General features: G+C 39.0%; 1 protein-coding gene across 1 annotated transcript in view; it reads right to left on the bottom strand.

The window, feature by feature from the left end:
• Positions 1-24,588, bottom strand: part of TRPS1 (transcriptional repressor GATA binding 1) — a 214,332-nt gene that overhangs the window by 146,876 nt on the left and 42,868 nt on the right. The window contains exons 3-5 of the mRNA XM_075141258.1: positions 23,470-24,398; positions 10,689-11,818; positions 2,178-2,781 (exon numbers count right to left, since the gene is read on the bottom strand). Coding sequence (XP_074997359.1) covers positions 2,178-2,781; positions 10,689-11,818; positions 23,470-24,398 — 2,663 coding nt within the window. The remainder of the gene's footprint in view (positions 1-2,177; positions 2,782-10,688; positions 11,819-23,469; positions 24,399-24,588) is intronic.

Genomic DNA, 24,588 nt, shown 5'->3' with positions numbered 1-24,588 from the left:
TTTAAATATTTCAAATTGACAAAGGCAACTTATCCAATTTTCAAAGAAGAAAAGTGAAAATTAAAATATTATAACTAAGGAAAAGACCCAGACCTTGGCACAACAGAGTTCAAAGAGCAAGGTAGCTAAAAGTGTACACAAAGGTAATTCCTCCTTCAAGGCTGTCGGTATGGTTTCAACAGTCAGTACAGATCTAATCCACTAATAAATCCTTTTACAAACCTTATAAAAGAAAAGTTGGGTTGTACACAACATTTTAAAATGCAAGCAACTAATTTATATACCCTGTGAATATACAAAAATAAGACTTCTTTTTTTTTTCAGAAAACCATGGGAATTACAGGTAGTTAATATTTCAGAACATCCAGAAGTGATCAAAATATTTCCAAAGTGATAAAAATACTGATTTGAAAAAAAAAAATTAGTGCTTTTGTATAAAGACTTTAAAAAACTGTCTGAACTTATTTTAAAGAAGGGCATAAGAAGCAGCCAGTGTACAGTTTCCCCTTCTTCATTCACCAGTGGCTAAAATTGGTAATATAATGGTCTTATTTTACCACTTATTAAGATTCTAGGCTCCAGCTACCAACCAAATTTAGACCTATATAGAGCTGATTCTGCATACTACCAAATCCCTTTGCAGATTTTTGTTTAGTTGGCTTTTTTCATTCTTTAGGGGTCAAAAAATAAATGAAAAATATTTGTATTCTGATAATATAAATGGCTCCTCTCGCCAATATGTCTGTGCACTGCTAAGAACCACTACAGAAATTCTAGTGGGATGTAACTAGGGTCACATGTACAGCATGAATTCCACTGCTAGTTGGATATATGTCTGTATTTTTACATATATTTCCAAATGGAGGAGAGAAATATAACCCTGCCATTCACAATGAGCACACACCCAGGTTTGCAACAGGGAACTGTCAGACTGTGACTGCTTCTCATACACTTGAAATCTGACATCAGTAATTATTCATGACCTGTAAGGCACAAAAGACTGTGGTCCCCCTAAACTGCATGCAGACTTTAAGTGACAGCCACATTATTTTATAATTAGAATAACTGCAATATTTTTAAGACCACTGACTTCATTTAAAAAAAGCTTGTAAGACTTACATATGTATACAGACACAGATATACGTATGTATAATCTTAGCGGACCATGGAATAAAACATTTATCTTGCCTTTTGTCTTCTTCTGACATATCGTTCACTCTTACAGTAATGGATGTTATGGTTATAAATGTTCTTATAAAAGACAATAAAGAAAAACAGCTGATCATCACTTTCATTCTAGTGAGGTTTGTCTGCGGACTGACCGCTCCTGTAGCAAGTTTCTTGAAGTTCAGATAGGGAGCAGACCCTGAAAACATACAGTGATGACTCCAGGAGAAAGGCACTTACTTGTCTCCCTGTTCAGCTCCTCAGAATTTGAGAGCTTTTCTAACCTCAGATTTCCCCACAGTGGGAAAAGCATACCTTGATGGAAGGGGAAGTTCCTTATATATAGGTCCTTTTGTTTAAAAAAAAGACAGAATAGGAATTATTTGGTGTGACAAATATTCTCCTTTTCTTATCACCCAAGCTCCTTCCTTTTCTCTTTTTTTCTTTTTCTTTTGCTTCCAAGGCAACCAGACAAGTGTCAAAATTGATATATAATTATGTTGCTTTACAAAAAAAAGAGGTTACTTTTTATTAATATTTAACTCAGGTTTCATATTCTTAGATATTTAATAATGTGAAATCTTGCTTAAGTGTGAACTGTCACACCACCACAAAATTTAAGAGGTGATTAGTTGTTTCAGTGTAACAGATGTGCAGCCTTCTGGGGTTCTAAACCTTCCTTCTTCAAATGCATCATCAACCTGCACAATTAGCAGGAATGATTAAACAAAATTCAATCAGAGCTAAATAGCAAAAGCAGAAGCACTTGCTTACTAATACTACATCAATATATACATTGTTTTATGCAAACACTTTGGAACATTTACCTGCCAGTTTAGCTCTACAAGTTTCAGTCTTTCAGTCTTTCCTTGATTTTTTTTTTCCCCCCCATGCATGAAAAAAAACCCAAACACATTACCCTGGAACTGAAGAAATCATTTGCATGCCTAATTAAACATAACATACATGTAATCATAAAAAGCGAGAAAAAAAACTAGTGAGCTTCCTACCCGTAATAAGGACTGGGATTCGTCCTTTGTCTTGCTGTCTCCGGATCCAGGGTAGGGCTGGGTGAGCTGCCCGGCTTTCTCCGCCGCTCCGGCTGGCACGCCCTGCAGGAAGCCCTTGCTCTCCACCGCCAAGCCGTAAATGGGCCGCGCAAGATGGGCAGCTTCTACGTTTGGACTATCCCTTAAAGGCTTTGGCTGCTCTTGGCCAACAGACACTGGGGTCAATAAGCCTAGACTGGTCTGTGTGTATGACGGGCTCCCCCTCAAAATGTCTGTTCCTCTCCAAGTCACGTTGCGAAGATCATCACTGGGACTGTCAGTCCAACCTTTCTCCTTGAGCACTTCCTTATCTTCTATCTTTTCCCTCTTCACTATGCTGTCAGATATGGGCTCCCCCATCTTGGGGTCCGGATTAATCAGACTGTAGACCTTGAGGTCAATTTTTGGCTCCTCCTTGATAGACGAAACGCCATGACTGTCCTCCCCGTTGGCTGTAGTGACGTCCATCTCCTGACAGTGCACAGTGTTGAAGTGCTCTAGTAGTGACTGAGTGTCAACAGCTGTGAAGCTGCACTGACGGCATTTGTAGCAGTTGTGTACTCTCCTGGAAGAAAACGAGACGTGTATTAACATGAGAGCCTCCCCTCGGCCTTCCCTCTCGCAGTGGTTCTACCTACCAAGATGACGAAAATAAATCGAACTTACAGTACGATTCCCTCTAAAGCAAGCAGGTTTACTTTGGTGTCTTACACAATATGGGAAAAATCCTGCTGTTTTTTCCCCCCATGCCTTGCAATGGCCTCCTATTGCTTATTCACACTCCCCTGCGTTATTCTAAACTTCATACAATTTTCACTGGGAAAATTTTTGTGTTTTTTCCTCTTCAGTTTGCTGTAATACACTTTTCACTTTCTATTGTGGTAGAAACACTGAAGTAACACATTTTTTCAAACAAAATCAAATAGTTAGAAAAGGATAGTTTTCTTCGTACAAAAAAACCCTTTGTATAAAAAAACACTTTGTATAACATAAATCTACGTTAGAAAGTTCAAATGCTTAAAAAATTTCTTTGCTTTCCATCAATTTAATCTACTTGTGGTTGGCAAAGATGATTTTGAACAGAGCTCTGGTTAACTTACGGATAAGAATACACCAAAGCACAGACGGTTGTACACAACAGACAGTACTTATTTGTTCTCTATGGACATTTTAACACAACTTTAAAAGATGCTGCTCTAAAGAAAAAGCAAAATAGTTGGCTGTGTCACTACAAGCTGTGTTTTCCTGTCAAATACAGAAATGCTTGGGTACGAGCTGTGGAGCAGTGTGGAGTAATGCGCCTTCCTGTTTTTATTCTAAAAGCTTATATAAAGTACTGCATTACTAAATTATGTAAAGCATATGTTGCTACATGAGAACAACATGTTACCCATTTACTGTATCTATCATAGGAACAGAACACTGTTTATGAGCTCTATAATGCTATTATGAATAATTGTTTATAGCACAGGAGCGGTCAGAGCCCTCCATCAGGCTCCGGGCCCCGCTGCGCCCGGCGTCGTACCAACACAGAGTAAAATACCATCCCTGCCCTTCATCAAAATGTACATAACTCTGCAAAAGCTTCTCCCTACAGACACACTCACACATCCACACCCCAGGCGTTCAGAGTCACAACAGCATCTTTAGCCAAGCCAAAACACGAGCCTTTCGCTATCCACACAGGACAAAACTTGTATGAGAAATCTGTTACTGCCCTGACAACTCCAATTGTTAGAATTAATTCTTTTGAGGCCAAATCTTAGTCTCAGTGAAGTCAATGGCAAAACTCCCGTTGACTTCAGTAAGAGCAGGATTTGGCTCTCGGTGCATCTGTAGAACTGGAATGATACACAAAATGTCCCTTTTAGAGTATGATAGTTTAGAAGGGACAACTTGCCAAACTTATTAAACCCCCTTGTCTTCCTTCTTTCCTTTTGTTGGAAAAACAAACCATATGTTATTTACATTGTCTGATTTTCTTGCAGTTGTGTCAGCGCGCAGACATGAGTACACATTCAGATTCAAGCTTTTTAGCCCTTGTGCAATATCAGTTTTCTTTTTGTCATTTTCTGTATTTATATTCATTTTAAGGGACTAGATGGGCTCGTTCAGTTATGCAAAAAATAAAGTCAGCTATTCTCCACATAGCCTTATGGCAACAAAATCTACTTGTGGGAGAGCAAGCTGTGGGTTAAAATCCTGTTCTGGCTGTGTTCCTTTTTCTTCATTCTACAATTGTGTTTTATTAAAATCAGCTTGTCTCTCAATGCAACACTAATATATTCTCTCTTGCAACTTAATTCTTTTCTAAACCGAGCTTAATTCTCTTCTGAAACAAAAAATAGAGAGAGTGCTATCTGATCAAAACCATTTCACAAATACAAAAAGCCAAGTTATAAAGAGGGTCAGCCCTGTAAAGGTGGGATACCATCAGGGAAGTCCAAGTTAGACAGGGGCTAGTTATCTTAAAAGCCAAGTTAAACAAGACACCATTTGGGGCTAATGGCTCAACCTCATACACTCCCCATGTGAAAGTTTATCAATCCTTTGGGAAGCTACTTAGCCCTAAGTGTCTCTTGTTTAACTTGGCTATTTCAATAGCTAACCCCCTTTCTTAACTTGGCTCTCATCTACAGATATCACACCTCCAAACAGCTGATCTTTTTCTGCCTAACTTGTCTTCCCCCGCCCCCCCCCCTTCCACGCTGGCTAAATGTTTTTGATCAGGAGCGGTATACACCACAGGAGTGGTACCACACTTCTGAGGCTACAAATAAATGCCTAATATTAGATGCAGTTGTAACTACATGGCTGAGGCCCAGCTAAAATCACATTTATTACATTAAAGGTTTGTTCATTTAAATTATTTACAATTGATCCAAAAGAGAGCCATAAAAGCATTCCTTCGATTTCTGTGAGACTGTGATAGGCACTGTAATGTGAAAAAGATGAGGACTGATTTAGATAGATAGTAACCCAACAGGCCTTTTTTTTTCAGGACATACACTTTTCTAGTATGCTTTAAAAAGTAATCTCTGCCATCGACATTATAAATCTTCATACTTCGTATGGGTTTGTCCTGTATATTATTTTATCCCCAAGCTCTGAAAAGTAAGCTAAAGTTTGGAACTGTCCAATATAAATCACAGTCTCAAATAATAAAATAATAACTATCATCAGCTATTAGACAACTTTTGAAAGTTGGAAACTCATTCTTTCCCAGAACAAGGCATAAAAAGAAAATGTTTTCATCTCTGATTGTTTTCACTCCACCCTGATAGAAATCAAGGAAACAAGTTGGCAATGTTTGATTTCTTTTTATACTAGAACTTGAACCAACCCCATGTTTCTAAAGGCGCAAGTTACACCTAGATTTGTGCACAAGGCTCCTCAAAGCTAAGCAACAAAATTTTAAAAATTCCAATTTGCAAAGTACACAATAAGTACTCCTGTGCATTACATGAAAGTTACACTTTGCAGCTAAACCATGGTTATACCATCTGAAACTCTGAATTCATCGGGTGTAATAGAGTGTATTGGTATACAGCTGATCAAAGGAGAGATGTCTGAGGAAAATCTCAGTATGGAAGAAAGCGATGTAAATGAAGAAGGGAACAGCATTCTCCCTTTTGTGATCTTGCTTATACACCACTCAAGCAAACTAACAACAGGTTCAAGCCATAAACTGGAATTATCTTCAATGTGGCATTGGGATGGCAATGTCATCCCATCCATTGATGTCACTTAGCATTATTATCTTCACTACAAAATAAACCAAAGACCTGATTATTCGTGGACATTAAAACATTTATGGCCCAATCCCAAGACTAAATGTCAAGAAATTCAGGCCAAACCTTTGCTGCACTGTTACATTCTGACAACTTAAAATCCTATCACTATTTATTTGTACCAAAGTGTACTTGAATTGGGTGCTGTAAGATATAAGAATTTTCCCTCGCAAAATCTTGAAGTTGGAGAGATCAGATGGGTTTTTTTTGATGGATTTAATGTTCCTTACTTGAGCTTTCTAATAGGCTGTGATACTCCTGACACTAGCCAGTTGTTAATTAAGTCTTGTTGACATACTTCTAACTAGTCTGAAGTATTACAAAACACCATCCTCTACAAAACAAGTAATTTTTTTTTTTAAATTACCTGAAGACATTCCTAGGCTCTAGGGCATAGAAAATATTCTGGATGAAGGTACGGCTGTCATATCACTTCCATTTTTTTGCATGTTTTGAATTTCATTATGAATATAATAATTACTAGTATTTCTCATGAAGAAACAGGCTTATATGAAAGTTTACTTTTGGGATGGGTGCTGCACTCAGGCTTGTGTGGAGCGGAAAATATTCAGAAGGAAAGACAGCGAGCAACACAGGCAAGAAAATTCAGCGGCGGGTCAGAAAGGGGAGGAGAACGGGCAGAGCGGAGAGCAAGGCTGAGATGAAAGGAGAGCAAAAGCCATTGGCAAGAGCAAACAAGTTCAGAGCAGTGAATTAAGGTGTCAGAGGATGGAAAAGGTCCTCACAGCTGCTGCTATTGTTCAGTGAGTGAAGGCTCCTGCTCTGACGAAAAACCGGGAGCTGGTGGGCCTCAATTTACACTTTTGCCCTCAGTTGACTTCTCTGGGGAGCGTCCCAAAGGCTCCACATTTCCATACCCTGCACGGCTAAGACCCTGCTGCGGCTTCTGCTGCCTGACAGTGCGAGGGGGCAGCCCCACAGCCCTGTCCCGACGTGCAGCCCAGGCGCAGGGGAGGTGCGAGCCCCGAGTACCCCTTTGCCTTTTACCCCCCTACCCCATTTATCTTCAAGAGGTAAGGAATTACTTCATTTGAAATTATCTCGACGTTAATTTCAAAAGAGAACCCTACATAACTGCTGTCATCCACGTTTTCAAAATAATTTGTTTATTAGAAGAATGATTCTACACCTTTGCCAAAGCTTGTATTTCATTTGAGTCTTTCTATTTTCTTTTATATTTTGCAGTTGTTTAATGAATCACTACCCTATCTTTTTTTAAAAGAAGTTTAGAGCATTTTTCAGCATAGCATTTTTAATTACTACTAGCACTGATCAAATGCTTTCTGTCAAAGTCTTTTTTGCAAATAAGGTTTTACATGAAAAATTCTGATTTTTGCAAAAATGAGAAAATGCATTGTCCTCCCACATCTTTCAGCAAAATTAAAAAAAAACACTTCCGCAAGAAGCCTCTTTCATTTTTAAGAAAAAAATTAAAATTTAAAAATTAATTATTTTGGAGCAAGCAGGAAAATAATCTCTAGACTAAGTGATCCGACACGCAAAATTTTCCCAAATACTCAGTATGATTTTTATCTAAATTACAAGTGTTGGCATCTTTGAGCTCATCAGAATACCAGACAGTTGTGAGGAAAAAACTAAGCTTCGCAATGAACATGAAGAGTACCTGATTCCTCAGAGGTATAATGGAAAATGAGTAGTAGCAGAATTAGTAGAAAATGGAGGCCAACAAGCCTTCTGGGGATTTATTTAAGTAAGCACATTTTAGTGAGGTTTAAATACAAGTAAACTCAAGTGTAATGTGATTCATTAACTTCAAATTTAACTGAACAGCTCTCAAATAATCATGTCAAGAAATACTGAATGAGCGCTAAGTGTAAGTATACGTTTCTGTAGACAGAAAACTTGGAAGGAACCACTTTTGCAAATTCTAATACTGTGGCAAATACATGGCTGCAAAGGAATAATATTGGGACATAGAAAATTTTTTAGCTAGCAGACATAGTGAAATTGCAGATGTAAAGCCAAAAGGAAACAAAATAAAAAAGAAAATAAATTAAGCATGCTGTTCAGGCATATGACTCAAAAGTGAAAATAATAAAAAATGCAGACAAAAAATACATGAACCAAAATATGTAAGTAGCACCTAAAGCCAGCTCTGATACTCACAGATTATCAACGGTGAACTTAAATATGTGAACAACAGAACACTTTCTGTCACCACATTAGTGCTTGGTATTATGTTTAGCATTCGAATCCATTCAGCTCCTTCATATATAAATGGCCAGGTCTTAGATATATGTGCCTGTATAGCATTTTAAATACATCAGAAATACATGACGTGTGGCATAACGGCTTTATTGAGATAAACTCTGATGAAGCCACAGAGAAGGCTAGGATGTGAGCTGACTCCACATCAGCATGTTTCTGTGTGTCACATAACTCGCTAACACTACTATTTTATAGATGTTCTACTTTTTAAGATCTGAACTATTCTGTATCTTTAGTTCATAAAATACAAAAAGGGAAAGAAAATACATATCCGATACATGCTAAACTTCTATTAAAAAAAGAAGGCCTGATAATAATAATAAAAATAAAAGCTATAATGCCCCCAAAGTCTCTCTTTCCATTTGTTTTAGTTTGATAGAGTGAAAACTACGTTATGCATAGAAAAGCAATAAAACCTGCTGGTGTTTGCCATTTGCCATTACAGAGCACTCACCACAAACTGAACTAACTTCTGTGATTTCAAAGAAGATGCACAGTGGGGGAAAACAGCAGCAATACACGTAGAAAAGAAACTAAACTCAAATTAAAAAGGGGGGGAGGGGGCAGGAGAAAGGGAAAGAAGTTGGCAGTTATGGGGATGTTGTACTTCGCTTTAATTACACAACGTCCTCAGAGTACTCAATAATGTCATAAACTGAAGGCTTAACAAAATACATTGTTTGAGTGTCTTAAACAGAATAGCCTAATTTTAGACAAACAAGTTGAGATTCGAACACATAAGTGTGTCTCTTGATTTTCCAAAGTGCAGTTCCCTGTGACAACTGCCAGAGCCACAGGGTGCTGCGCCCTCCAAAGGAGAAGCTACTGCTACCCCGTCTCAGACTTAGCACTTAATTTTGAAAGTCATGGCTTCTCCTTTCCTTGGGAAAAAGGATTTTAACTAGGCGTGCTTGTTAAAACTTAAATTACCAGCTGCAGCAAAATAAAAGTGTTTTTTTCAGTCAAGGAGCCATTTCAATCTTCCAGTTATTTAACCACTAAAAAAAGATCGTGCCATGCCCCAGCGGCGGACAAAGTGCTGCCTATGGAGTTCTACAGCATGGCTCAAAGCTGCTATAATAATGCTTAGAACTTAGATACCACTTTTCATCTTCAAAGCAGTTTACAAACATTAACTAATTAATCCGCACAACATCCCTCAGGCCCACTTGGATCAAAAATGGGGCACTGCATGCTGGGACCTGAATCCTCCGTGGGCCCTAGCTCCAAATTAAAGATGAGCAATCTGCTCCTTTTTTTTTTTTTTTTTTTTAAATAGACTCCTGATGCATTGCCAATGCAGCCCTCTGTTGGGCAACATTTGGATGCCCCCAGCTTTAATCTCTATTAAAGTATCATGCCCCAGTCTGCCTTTGTTAATTTTGGATGTCTTGGAATCTATTAAACGTGGCACAGTTTCTTGAGCTTTTAACAAAGCTTTAGCTTTGAAAATGCATCTTCTTTTGTCTTCATTCTAGCTGGCTTCCATGCAAAGATCTTGTAGATGAGATAGATAACCAAGTTTTCCGTTGTTGTTGACGCATTAGCTTTAACTATTAACATATTCAGCATGATTTTCTAATATTTAACATCGCTTTTGCAGCGGCACATAACTGTTGCTCTTTACAAAGCCTAAGAGCCAGCTCCTCCTCTGATGTAAACTGGACTGCCAGTTTACAACAGCCCAGGAACTGACCCAAGAAGTTTAGCAGGGAGTTGGCTGCCACTATGACATTGTGTCAGACTGAGTCAGGAGACTGGCTGCATCCACCTCCAAATAGGAACATTAGCATTTAAAATAAATAGAATGACACTGTAAACCAGCAACATGAAAATAAGCATCTGCAAAAGGATCTTGGGGGATGACATCAACAGACAAAAGAGTGTCTGCTCCCAGTGTGAAACCAACACCAAAACAGCAGTGGAATGCTCTTAAACTAATTATTGCATTGCTGGACTTGGGAATGGAAAATACTACAAAAAGGTAGTACATTGAAGCACTGTTACGGAGCATGAAAGGATTCATAGTCTATCTTGGAAAGTAAAGCCATTTGTGTTCCCCTGCTGAATGAAGATGCCAGCTTTCTGGTAAAAAGCCTAAACTAAAATAGCACCTAAAAGATTCTGGGTGGAAAATAGTTGACCAAACCTCAAACATGCTGGAACTTCAGCATCTGCACACAAATCCAAATCTCCTTCTTCTTTGCACAGGTTTAAATGTATAATTAAATCCACCGACTTAGCTGGTGGTTTTCCAAAACAAAGTGGATGTTGGATTGGACTCTGGCTGTAAAGATTTATATCTATAAGCATTCATATTTTGATTTCCAGTTTCCTCAAATGTTTGGGGAACGGTGACATTTAATTAAGGAACTAAGGGAGGGCTGTTTGTTTGGGTTCCTATCATTAATCATTTGAAACTTCACTGTACCTGTAGTGTCGGGAAATCTCTTCTTCCACCTGGGTGGTAAAGTCACATTTGGTACATGAGTGTTCTTTGTTCTCCTTGAGCGTCAGCGGCCCCTCTGCCCCTGGCAGGGCGTTTGTTTCTGGTTTGACATCAGACGCTTGGGCTTCGTGTGCATTCTCATAGTGGAGCAGGAGAACGTCCACGTCGGGAGTGGAGAATGAGCACTGATGGCACTGGTGTTTGACTCTAGAGCTTCCTGTCACCCCTGGAGACAGGTGCAAAAGCAAGAGAGCACAGTGGGAACAATTACTTTTTCTGCAAGCAAATGGATAAGTAATTTCTCCAAGGTGCTTTTCTGGGCTGCAGAGGCCTCGGGGACAGAACTGACAGTGCTTAATGGTACATTTATGAATGTTGTGTAGCTGCTGATAGTGACGGAGAAGTGGGCCCACCACTATTACATCTGGGCCATGGCTCTTTGAGTACCTAAAGTCACAGAACTGACAGTTGTAGCTTGTCACCATGCTGTCCTCTGCTCCTTTGCTAGTCAAGTCTTTCTTTTTTGCCACACTCGCACCCTTTTCTGTCTTTGTCACTAACTCCCCATCTGCATTTTTGGCTAGATCATTCTGGTTAATGACAGATCCCCTAGAAAGCTTATCATTCAGATCTGGGTGAAGGCTTCCTGCCTGGCTTCCCCCATGCTGTTTGCTGTAATGTTCTAATAGTTTCAATGAGCTGGACGATTCACAGCTGAAACTGCAAAATTTACACCAGTAGTAACTGGTTGTATCGGTACCATTTTGTCTAGAGGAATCTATTGGCTTGATGGGCACCGAATATCCAACTGGTGTATCATCTCCTGCTTTTACAGTGATTCTGTCTTGCCACTTCCCCAAGTCTCCAGAATCACATGGTCGAAGAGTAGGACTGGATTTATTGGAGTTTTTCTCTGAAGTTTTACCAGAATCAGAGGAGGGAAGGGCTGCTTTCATTTTGTTTGGGTGAGTCTGTAAGAAGTGTTGCTCTAGTTCAGTGGAGGAGTTGCCCATGTAGGTGAAATTGCAGAATTTGCAGCGGAAGTACTTGGTGTTGCCTTGGCAATCTGGAGTTTTCCGCCCAATTCCAATAAAGGTTCCACCTAAAGTAACCTGTGAATAAAGAAGAAGGTCATTTTAGCTCCACTGTAGATTTATTCAAATAGCAAGGAAGAAAAAAAAAAAAGAGAGAGCAATTAATTCATAAGCCTCTTTCATTAACTATCACCATCGTTTTCATTTTTACTAATATAGTAAGATATCACACATATGCCCTCACGTATTTAGTATTTGTTGCTGAAGATTTTGAAATGTTTCACATAGTTGAATATATATTCCAGATGGGTAATAAATATATTTATTTGGGGAAACTAAGGCACACGTACACAACATGATCTTAACTCAATGTTCTTTGATAGGACTATTCCTTCCTTCACTAAATCACTAAATCATGTCATTGACAGCAGATCCAATAATCAGTTCCCATATTCCTGAACCCTTTGACAGGAGACTTTGCTGGGAGTCTATACCAGCTGTAGAGCAAAAGAACAGGTCCTCAGTCTTTTTCTTTCAATGCACTTACATGTTTTAATCATATTCATGCTTAACAGTCCAAGAGAATTGCTTTCTAAATATGAGCAAACAAAAATTAAATTTGAAATAATGAATTCAGTTTGCTGGGTCGGAGTATGACCAATTCTTATAAAGACCATTCCTACAGGAGTATCCAGTAACCACCAGGACGCCTTTTAACACAGCCATAGTGGCTGATGTCTGGAAGGAAAGGCGGTTTTCTCAAAGATTACTCAGTGCAGACATTCTCCAAGGAAATCTTCTGTTCCTCTCATGCACAGAGCTCAATTTAGTAAAACAAGGATGGAAAAACTACAGTAGAAAAATGGCATGTGGCACACCCAAGTCCATGACATCACTAATTAAAATAAAAAAAAAAAAGGTAGGTCTACTTAACTGTTCTCATGATCTCCACGCAAAATGGTCTGCAGGAAGGAAACAAGGCTTCCAGGGCTTATGTTATTAAACCCTGTGTTCTCATAGCAGGCAGGCCTGCCCTTCCCAGGAGTGCACCACACCTGCCCGTGACATCAGGGGGAGATTTGCTGCTCCTGTACAACTGGTTTGAAGGCCAAAGAAAGAATCTCCCGACAAAAATGTCACCATTGCTCTACTTCTTTTCCTGAATAGTAAACAGTGTACAGCATCCAGAATATAATTCCTCTTTACACACGAAATCCACAGATATCTACTCCTTTGCCATCATCCAATCTACACCACTACATCAAGGACATGGGTGGCAGCTTCCTTATGCCACGTTCTCAATTTTTACACCCAAGAGGTGCCTTACAGGGAATATAAAACTTCCACACAGGGTTTGATTTCCATTCTCCCAACCAGTAAGCGTATTACTACATTTCTGCAGGATTCAGTTGTAACGCATTAGGCAAATGGTATAATTATTTTTCTTCTCCTCCTCAACAGCTGTGCCACAAAGAAAGCATGTGATCACTGCTCATTCAGTATCACACCATACGGAAAGACTCAGGCATACAGAGAGCATGAAATGTAAATATTTTTCAATGCATATAATATAAATGCCTTTTAGCCATTTAGCTCAGAGAATGAGATGCTATCCTTTGTATCCCATCAGAATTGAACATGTATAGTGAGTCAATGAGTTGCTAAACCATGATATAATGAGCTGCTGCTATTCAGCCTCCAATTCTTTTTTTTTTTTTAAAGAAAGCACAATTCCCATGCGCTGGTTAAAACTTTTTCTTAAATAAACTGAAAATTGCTTTCTGTTTGTTTAGGAAACATATCTCATTAGGCAATGGTGAGTTGGGCAGCCAAATAGCTAGGACTTAGCTGTAATAACATTTTCACTTAAACTGGGGCTCCAAGTTCTGGTATCAAGTTATGAACTTGGTTTTAAAGAGGTTCTTTGGAAGAGGGATGTTTTAACAGGTCTTCCATGCTGCAGAGGATCTCTCGTTTTATTCATTTTATGGCGAGCAAGAACTGGAGACAAAGCCATGCTGAGCCTGATCCATTGACAACAGTGGGATTTGGGCCTGCTCCACAGTATCTGGCACTTCAGGTCTCCATCCACTGCATTATTTCAATGTTCAAAGTCTCAATGGTGTTGAAAGACAACTTAAAGAAAGCACTGATGGAATTATGGTAAACAGAAAATAACAGCAGCTCATTGTATAATTACATAAGTTGCAAGGTGATCTGTTTTTGCTCATTTAATTAGATACTTATGTTTGTTCTATGCATGTACAGAAAACTGGCCAAAATGCTTTACCTTAAGTGGCTCTAACGGGTAAATACATCCATTACTCTCAGCTGTCCATTCACAGAGCCTACAGATAACAAACCTATTTTGCAGACACTCTGTAGACACTAGTTAGAAATTGTGAGTGACAATAATCCCAGCTGCTGTTCATTGCCAATTACTTTTATTTCTGAACACTGGAAAAACACATTATTAGTACGAGCATTTTATACAGTGGACTGTAAATGACAACAGTTCTGTAACTTGTGCTAATCCTGCTTAGTGGCCTACTTAGCAAATTTGTGTCCCATGCTAATATATCCTTCTCTGCAACACAAGAGGATAAAATGGAACTAAGTGTTCTCATACTATTTGTGTTAACCTGTTGCAATGGTGGGGGGGACGACGACAACAATCTTTACAGCACTGGAAGGTAATTGTTTACCAATTATTGGGCTGGCATTTCCCCGACTACCCTGCCACAATTCCAAATAATGCATCCTATTAGGAGGGCATGTACCTGAAAGGTAACGCAGGGTCATCTTAATGTTATTATACTCAAAAGCCATTTTTCATGCATAACAAAACCTACTGAAAGCCTCCTTGGGGGTCATCAGGTAAAGAGAACTGAAGAAAGTGGCTTCCATGCAAAGAGGTTGGGAGTGATGGTATAACTGAAGTGATGGTATAAACTGAAGCTGTTTCAGCTTTCAGCCAGCCACATTTGGATGAAGCCTACACATTTGCAGAACTGTTTGGATTCATACACTCTGCTCAAGTCTTGGCTTGACTTTCAGAACTTTCAGTTACATATCGTATCTCTATGTACAGGCACTAAACTCCTTCACTGGGCATGTAATTGTCCTTAATCTCCTGCTCTCTCTGACCTGCCCCAGAAAGAAGAAGAATAAAGGGGAAAGAGAAGGAGAGAGGGAAAAATATATATATAAATAGAGATATATATATATTTACCCTAGAAATCAATATCCACATTTCTGTGTGGTATCGGAAGTGATACCTTCTAGTATTTATTCCCCTATTTCATTCTGATCCCAGCAAAACCTAGTCCCCTGCTTTGCCCTGGCAGAGTTATATTTTCTCAAGTACTCTTCCCCAACATAAAGCAGCAGAAACTAAACAAAAGCAATGCTAAAATTCTGCAATTCTATGACAGCAGTCGAGTCCAAAGTGCCAGCTGACATAACTGGCAGTCACAAGTACAGGCACAGCTTGCACTGGAAATGTAAGAACACCTATAGATCAATAGTCCCTTCAATAAGCACAGAAGAAAAGAATTCATAATTCTCTTTTTAAAGTGAACCTAATGTACAAGGCATCTTTTTGGACTGGGGAGACCTGATTTAGTTCTTTCTTTCACTGTCGCTTTCTTGCGAGACCTTGGGATTATCACTTACTCCTGCAGCACCTCAATTACTACAATATAGTTGGTATTATTATAGAGGAAGACCGCTATTAGAATGGGTTCTCCGTTATTGTGCTTGAGATGGTTGCACTGATATTCTTCCAAAATTGCTCTTCAAAGCCATGTCTCAGTCTTGGATTAAACTGAAATATATTTTGCAATATGACTCCCTGAAACTCAAAACTCTTAATCATTAAATTAATTTATTAATGCGGAAAATGATCAATATCTAGAAGACTGGAAAAGAATTTATCACACGGATTGAAGTTCATGTGTTAATACAACGAAGCTGTCTCCTCACACACCACGCACATTTCCAAAAATAGCCTGAAAGAGGAGAAAAGATAACATGATAATTGACAATGTTTCAAGATGTACTTTCTAAAGCATGTTGGCAAGTACTTCAACAAAGCTGTGTGATTGCACTATATGTTTCCAACAGATATGTCTATATTACCTTAATTAGTCAGACCAAAACCAATGATTTCATGGAATAGATGGGCAAGGAGAGGTGCTTCCATTTTTTTAAAAAAGATGCTTTATATTTAATCTGCCCTTGATCCAAATGCTACCCTACTCTCTTCTCCCACCTCCTTTTTGAAGTTCAATCCTAAATCTTACTACACCAAAGCAGTTTAAAAATGCTGCTTACAGAAAATAAAAAAAAATACCCAGGAAGACAAAGTCTGCCAGCTCCTGTAATCATATGTTTCATGAAGAAAATTCCACCAGCAGAAACTAGTGGCCTATATCCACGTAACAGATTCAACTGCAACGCTTACATGCACAGGGTAAAGCTGTCTTTGACCCCTGGCTGCTTCTGCAACTACTGATTAGAAACTAGACCAACCATCTGCATTGGAACATCAAACGTTAATAAATCTGCTTTTTTTGATTACCTGGGTTACATCTTTGGCTAATCAGGAGGTGAAAGGCTCCAGATCCCTTACCAATCTCCTGAGCCATCCAGTCTGCCTTTGCCAATTACTCTTAATCTTCTAATCCTAAAATATTTTCTAATGCTCTTGTTTATTCATTTGCTTTGTGCAATATAGCATCCAGAACATTTTAACCATCCCACATTTATGAAGTTCTTCATGTCGTGCAGGCCAGAACAGATTCCTGGCTTTCATGCAAGTTTGTGTAACACCACCCAGTTCTCTAACCTCCACTATGAAGAACTCACTCCCTCTCACTCACTTTCTCTCTGCATGTAAAACTAGGGGAATCTTCAGAGTATATTCTTAAAACTATTTACCATACTGTGATTAATTTATTGGTAGACAGAACTATGTTGCACAAGTGAGGCAAAGACTAAGGGCAAACTCCTGGCTTTCTGGGCTATTAGTACTTACCAAAACAAGAAAGCAAACTATTGGGTCACATTTATTCAAGACAAGTGTATTCTTCCTGAGATTTATTCTGTTGCCACTGAAGCCAGTATGGGTTTTGACATTAGAATTTAAAAGGTATTTTTAAAACAAAGACTGTGACAGAACAATAACAGGACTTAAATTAAGGTCAGGAGACCAGATGTGCAAAACCAACAAAAGTAAGGAACACAGAATCAAGACTTTCATTTGCCAGCTAATGCTAGTAGACTAATATCTAGCACCTAAAAGAAGCACCATCCCTTCTATTCTCTCTCTGTATAGATAAAATTACTAGACAGTTCCTTGGCTACTGTAAACTCACACAGGCTCACAGACTTTGAGGCAAACTTGCACTAATTTACACCAGAAGAAAACCTAGCTGCTTTCCTTTTCCCCCAGCAACTTTATTTTTTGAGCTCTCATAATTTCTGTGGGCTAGCTTAGCAGTTTATATCTTTAAATATATCCATGACTATTACTAGTCTCACCAACTTTCTTCATTAACCCGTCTTCAAACACTACCAGATATCCCTGGTATAAAGATGAGGAATATTAACACATAAACAACTTTGCCTTGAAGGCTGTGAACATACATCACGTCAGTTGTTCCACAGAAACTGCCCATCTGAATGCTCTAATTTGAGGGTAGACTACTTCTCACTGAAAGAAGGCTAAAATAGCTCATTTCTGTCACAGAGCAAGTGAATGTTCCCAGGCACTTACTATTTAGCAGCTGACATGCTGTAAATCACTGCATATCATTCTGAATAGTAAACTTGCTAATGTCTCCAAAGAAAGGATATAAAGAACTCCTACTACATATAATAATATAAATCATTACTTATGAGCTAACAGTCAATATAGAATTTAGATGCCTAGAAGACCATACGTGCTTTTTCATGTAGTATTTTTATATATATATGTGTGTGCACATATATATGAGAAAAAGAAGCACATATGTATACACATACACACATGCACATGCATATGTTTGTATATATATGTGTGTTTTACCACCACCCGTTTCTCCACCTGCCACCATTTCTTTTTCATGTCTGTGGTTTAAAAGAGATGACTGACTCCTGTGTTCATGAGGTGTGACTCTCTCAGTGTGCAAGGCAGTCTCCAAGCCTGATCATGACCCAGAAATAAGACTCAAAATAAACAGGTATGCACACATGCAGGTGCAACACCCAGGATAGCTTGACAGCCTTCAGTTCAAACAGGGAAGTCACCAGGGAGAGTCCACAACGTGGCTGACAGATTAAATGGGCCTTCTGGGACATCACACCTTCATGCAAGTTCTGTTCCAGCACACCTTTCAAGATCTAGCATGGCACAATCTAGTCCAAGAGATCAGGATACATCATATCCAGCAATAATTGGTCAGTTTATTTAGATCTAATTCCTATTTTATGGACAATGGAGCTAAAGTCAGTAAGACCAACAATATAAAATTTGGATCCATTTGTCTAAGCATGTGGGGAAAATTAAATTCATTCACATACATGTTTTCATTTACTTATGTCAACTAGTTATGTATCCATGCCACCTTGTAGGAAGCCCACCTGATGACAAAGTTGAACTTTAAGAAGGTTTGATTTGTCACTAACACAAAAGCAAATGCTGTACTTTTTTATGCCTCCAATCTAGATTAGCACCGTATCTAAGAGTCCTGTTGCCAAAACCACCAAAAATGCAGAGGAAACCCTTTAACATGAGAAGGGATGTTGATTACATATGTACCCCCAAAGACCCTCTACAGCTTTTTCAGTCTTACCTTCACAGTTTCATATTCAATCAAACTGCTAATATAAGAGTGGAGGACAAAAAGCAGAAGCTACTAATAATAAAACCACTGGTTCTCATTCAACTGAATCCTAGTTAGACCAGACTTTAATTATAAGTTATATTACTAGTCACACACTTCTAACGTGAGAACAGAAAAGCTGCCAGATTTGATATATTGAAATCCAGAACGCTAAAAAACACACGTACATAACTTTGTGTAGAACATGGAGCTCACCACTGATTTATAAAGGAGGCAAAAGGAAGAGCTTTACACACTCTGCGTGCGTGGGCACTTCTGCCACTTTCTAGGACGCTGAGCAGCCTGGTAGCTGGACATCCAGAAGGGCTCTCAGTTGCTGTGAAAATCCTGGAAAAGTTGTTACCCATATTCATATATGACAAAGGCTGAGTGGTATAGAGCGACTCTTATAATATCGGATGTCTAGAAACATGAAAGAAAAAATCTGCCACCACTCTCTCATTAGTCTGTGGGATAGTTAGATAATGGAATACTTTTTTTTTTCCCTGGGCCTATTGAAATACAATCAAGAAACTATTGGATGGTTTTTATCAGTCCATGGCTTTTCAGAAATTTGTCTTATCTTACATGACAGTCTAGTATCTAAAACCATGAAACAATCAAAACGAGAGGGCTGGATAAAAAAAAAAAAAAAATCACTTTTTAATACTTTCAGACAGGAGTCTGAATCTCTTTAATGGCTGAACATAAGAGGGGGTAGGTCTGTGACGATAAGCTCCAGAACTAGGGCCATGCTGAGCAGGAAGCTCCTCAAAGGTAGCAGACACAATGTGAAGCTGCCTGGAGTCAACCGTAAGAACTGCTGAGCACTGCAGTATGTCTTTATTCACGGCTGCATGAATACCCTTCTCCCTTGGGACATGCCATCTGAAACCCTCACCTGAATGCAGACATTTCTGTCCTTTCTTTGAGGGACACTGTTTTCTTTTAAAACGTATCAGGAAATGGGGTCATGCTCCCTTTTATACAATAGCCTAATGGCTTGAACACTTGTTCAGGAAACCGGAAAAGTAGGCTCCTTTCCTTGCTCTGTCAGAGGGGATCCAAGCCCACTTCTCCTCCCTCGCTTGGCAATGTCCTACCCCTTAGCCATAAGCTGATATGTGGAAGACAGCACTCTCCAACCTTTCTGTTGAAGCTGCCCCACTCAGTACTCACAAAAAAATTTGGGGACAGAAAAAAGACTCCTGCCTACTTGCCAGTCACTTGCCTGTCTCCAGACCTTTCCATACTTTACATTAAAAAGTCATTAGTTCAAACACAGAAGGAGACTTAATCATACAGTAGCAAAGCAATGGTTTTCAGCATCATAGCTGTTAACTTAGTCACCTGAATTTTACTTTAAATGAAGTCTTTAGATCCAGTCTAAGGTCTACTGCTTTAGGCACGTCCACAAAGCCACACATAGGCTACCATATCCAGCAAGACAAAGCTGCTTATAGAGATGGATCAATTAAATAAATGTGAAGAAAAAGTAATGAGGGGCATCAGCAAAAGTTGATCCATTGCACTCACTTCAAATATTATTCTGATAAAAGCAATAAAGCTGATTAACACATTCTCTGGGAATTCAGAGATGCGGTAGCAAATGTTTTCTGAAATCTATACTGGCAAGAAAGTTAATCTCCCAGAAACAGCTCAGTGATTTTACCCAGTCCTATGGAATTTATTATAACTCAATGAACCAAAAACCTCTGAGGAAGAAAATGGGAACAAAGAGTACAGGAGATTTTCAAAACAAAATCACATTTTCAAAGAAGACAAAGGAATCTTGCTGGATTAAATATTCAAATCAAGTAAAAATCTACACACTAGTAAGGCCAGAAAGCTTGGATTATTTACACAGTTCCCAGCCAAATCCTCTCTAGGTACTACAAAACAGAGTCCTAACGTTTGCATACCTGGATGTGAAGCCAAATGTGTATCCCTACTGTTTTGCTAATTGCAATAAAAAAAAAAAACCTAAAAGCTGGATTTAGGGTTGGGGGGTGGGGAGGAATGTTTTTTGGTGTTTTTTTTTCATGTGTGGGGGGGTAAGTTTTCTAGGACAGACTTCACTGCTGTGGTGTAAGTCCAAAAATGCATTTGATTTCTTTCTTCCAAGCCCTTGGCAAAGGGACCACATCCCTATCTATTTGCAGATAGGGTAGCAGATACTGTTTTTTTCTGCGCTCAGACATTTTTCCATTGCATTTTGTTTGCTTTCGTTATGAATGCAAACCACGGGGATCGATAGCATCCCTCACTTCTACAGATCTTCATATACTGTGGTCTCCGACTGACCACTGTGAGCCAGATCAAAGTCAGTCATCTTCATCCTCTGGCTTCTGCACCCAGCTCCCTGGCCTGAGACCATAAATCCATCGATAACTTCCACCCTAGCTACAATAGAACAGTTTGTTAAGTGCAAGGGGATCAATAAATCAGACCTTAAGCCCAGTCCACTACTATTTCAAGTTAATTACAAAGAGCTTATTTTGCTTTAGCCCAGTACCTATACAAAATAATATTGTTTAGATGAACCAATTATTCAGGTTCAGTTCCCTCTCCGTGTTACACAGGAATCTGACTGAACCAATTTTAACCAGAGCTCCAATCGATAGGATCCCTCGTTGTGGCAGGAGACGCCAGCCGTTCAGATGCCTGAGAAAAATCCCCTCCAAAATGGACATAGTAGCAATATAAACATGTGTGGGTGCAAAGGGGATTTTCAAATGTTCTTTTACTGTGTTTATGAATCTCACAAAGCTGCTCTGTATCGGGATTGGGGGAGGAGAAAGCATAAAAATATTAATCAGTTACTTATCTTCTGACATGTTCTGGATCAACATCTGGTGCATGTGCAAGTGATGAAGTATGGCATTTGGCACAAAAGCTTATTTAATCTTCTCTTCCCAAATTGGGCAGGGAAAATTAGCACTCTTAAAAATTAAGTTTCCAGATCCAATTTTTTTTCTTTAAAATAAATTGCCAACATTGTATAGGCTGCCTGTTCTATTTTGGAAAATGTTTTTCATCTGAGAAAAGACTGATCTTAAGTAGATTATCTATGGGCTGTTTCCTACCGCTTTTTGTCTCTCCTGCAGTATCTTTCTGCCAGGGTTTAGTAGACAAGTATAGTCTAGGTTCAGCTGTTTTATTTCTACTTCTATCAGTTCAAACTGAGATAGCTCACACATCTGTTTTATTTCTGAAAGCACGGCATAGGAAAAGTGTCCAGCTCATTCTAATCAAGCATAAACTTTCCTATAAATAACTAAGGCCCTGACGAAACAATTGTTTGGAGGAAATGAAAGTGTGTTTAGAAACTCAAATTCCTCTATATTGTATGCCTGAGCTGTTCCAGTTTGAATGTCTTCCTGACAGCATGGATCAGTTGCTCTAAGATGCTGTCCCCGGAGTCAGCAAACTGAAACTATAGCAGGAAATCCAGGTATTAACATCATACTATGTGCTAATTATAAACCATCATTTCACATTCTGATATTATTCACTTCTAACCTCTTTTAAGTAAATCATGTATTTGCTTTCTAATCACAGTTTGACAGGAGAGAGTGTCTGACACGAGACAGTGAAGTGATTTTTTAATAAGACAGCAGTTCAAAGATTGCAGCTTTTATGCATAATAATGACCTTAGTTTGATTTGCTGCTCCACAAAGAAGTGGTAGAGTTTCTGAAAAAAGAGGAAAAGTTTAAATCACTTAAAAAGCTTCAAGTTCCTGACTTGTGTTCCGGTTTCAGCTTCTTACTTGAAGTTAGATATTAGCCATCTTAACCTGTTTTGCAAAATTTCTTTCCTATAGCTACAGTCTCTGCAAGCATTAGTAAATATTTTCCACCTTCTGCCTTTTTATTTCAACATACCCTGGTGATTGTCTGGTGATTAGTACCAGGTCAGACATCATGTCCTATGCAAACATACACTTGAAATTGGATGGACATTTGAACTCATTTTGTATGCAAACTTTGTTATTTGGGTTTTTTTCCTAAAATCTGAATTTTTATACTATAGAATATTGAGGTATCCTACCGCATCTCTCAGCTCACTCACAAGAGGATTTTTTTTAAAAGCAGAATCATTTTTTTTTTAACTAACTAAATATTAGCTGATAAGAAACTAACAGAGACTCCATGAAAAAGCTTTCGAGTCCACTCTTTCATGGTAAAAATAAGACTTTTTTTTTTTTTACCAGCAGTTTCTGTAGTTTTTTCCCTGCTCCAACTAGATGAGAAAATGACTGAGGCAATAGTCCTTTCCTTGCATGCTCACTAACGTGAAGGACAGCATGGATTACTGTTACTTTTTGAAATGCTTTAAATACCCATTGTGTATCCTGTTTTTCTGGCACTAGACAACTTTAGAGTTGCCAAGACTTGCCATTTATTTTATCTTAATAAAGAATCAATAAGCCAAATCTTGACTCCCGGCAGCTGATAATTTAGGATTACATTTTTAATTTCCAGCTGCTGTCTTTTGTCTATTTGGCTGTTATTTTTCATTATTATTTGCTCTTTTCTTTCCGTGACAGTGGATCCTTCAGATATGATTACCAATTCAGCAATTTGCCTGTTTGCTGAATACGATCTTTTGCTCTTGATTACCACAACGACTAAATCGTACACAGAAATATCACTGGTCAAAAAGCCAAGTACTCCTCTACTGTACAAGATGCTCAGCAGACCTGCAGAAAGCCTGGCTAAAATAGACCAAAATGTTTCTTAAGGCTTAAGCAGGTTATATGAAGTATGCTAATCACGTAGGTAGGAGAGGCTTTGCAGAAAACCGACTTTGCAGAGGAGAAGGCAGTTAGCAGAAGCGGGGAGGCTGGGAAAATACAAACCTGCACATCGTAAGTCCCATTTAGTAAGACAGGCCTCTGGGAATTGATGTCCTGCAGCACTCCTGAAAGCACAGTGCGGTTGACTTTCTGGAAGTCTTTGGAGTGGCTGAATTGCACCATGTTGTGGAGAGCCAAAATTTTAGTGTCGAGCTCAGCATCCTGCCTGGTGCGGTTGTGCAGTCCTAGGTGGTACTTGCGGAAGTGTTTGATGAGATCTGTGGGGTCGTTCCCATAGTAACCGTATCCACAGATGTTGCATTTGAAGTCCTGAAGCTCTGGTGACAGAGGCGCCGTATCTGGGTTATCATTTACCAACAAATCTGCTTTAGATTTGTTCAGCCTTAAACCCCCATCTGAAGGCACTTGTGGGTTTTTTGAGGCCATGGGGACCGGGCTTGAGCCTTGGCCATCAGTTTGACCACTTTGCACTTGCACTGTTTCATCTGAAGCTTTTGGCGACATCTGATGCTCCTCATTTGTCTCCGCTGCATCTCCTGACGGGGTACAGACCACATCTTGGGTGTCATCTGCATCTGATTTTTGAGGAGACTTCAAGGGCTCACAGATTCCCCCAACAGCTGGAGATGAGAAAGCCAGCATATTTCTGTCTGTCACCTCATCATGAGGGAAGGATGGAACATTTCCTCCCTTATTGTGGCTTTCATAATTGAAGCCAGCCTTTTCACTCAGCACTGAGCTTTTCAAGTCCTTTTTAATGCTGGAAGATGGCTCTTGGACATGCGTGCAAAGTTCCTCCGTGTTATTTAACTCTGCCGCATCACCCTGGTCAGTGTTTTCTTGCATCTGCTCTGCAGAAAATTCTTTTTTCCTTCCAGACTCTTCACTTTCAGTACCTGTAGACTCAAGGGTCTGTACCTCACCTTCACTAGCAACGTTTCTTAGAGGGGGATTCTTTTTCCGGACCATATCTACCACAGAAAAAAAAAAAGAAAGAAAAAAAAGAAAGAAAAAAAAAAAAAGAAAAAAAAAGAAAGGAAAAAAGCAAAAAACCCTATAGAATTATTCAAGATAAATAACAGATCATAAGCCTGGCACTTTTTAAAGCATTCTGAACTATATGAATACATCAACTTTTCAGATAATATTTTTGTCAATCAG

The sequence above is a fragment of the Calonectris borealis genome, chromosome 2, assembly GCF_964195595.1.
Source record: "Calonectris borealis chromosome 2, bCalBor7.hap1.2, whole genome shotgun sequence".
Classification (NCBI taxonomy): Eukaryota; Metazoa; Chordata; class Aves; order Procellariiformes; family Procellariidae; genus Calonectris; species Calonectris borealis.
The sequence above is the reverse complement of the archived record's forward strand: the minus strand, read 5'-3'. Positions and strand labels throughout refer to the sequence as shown.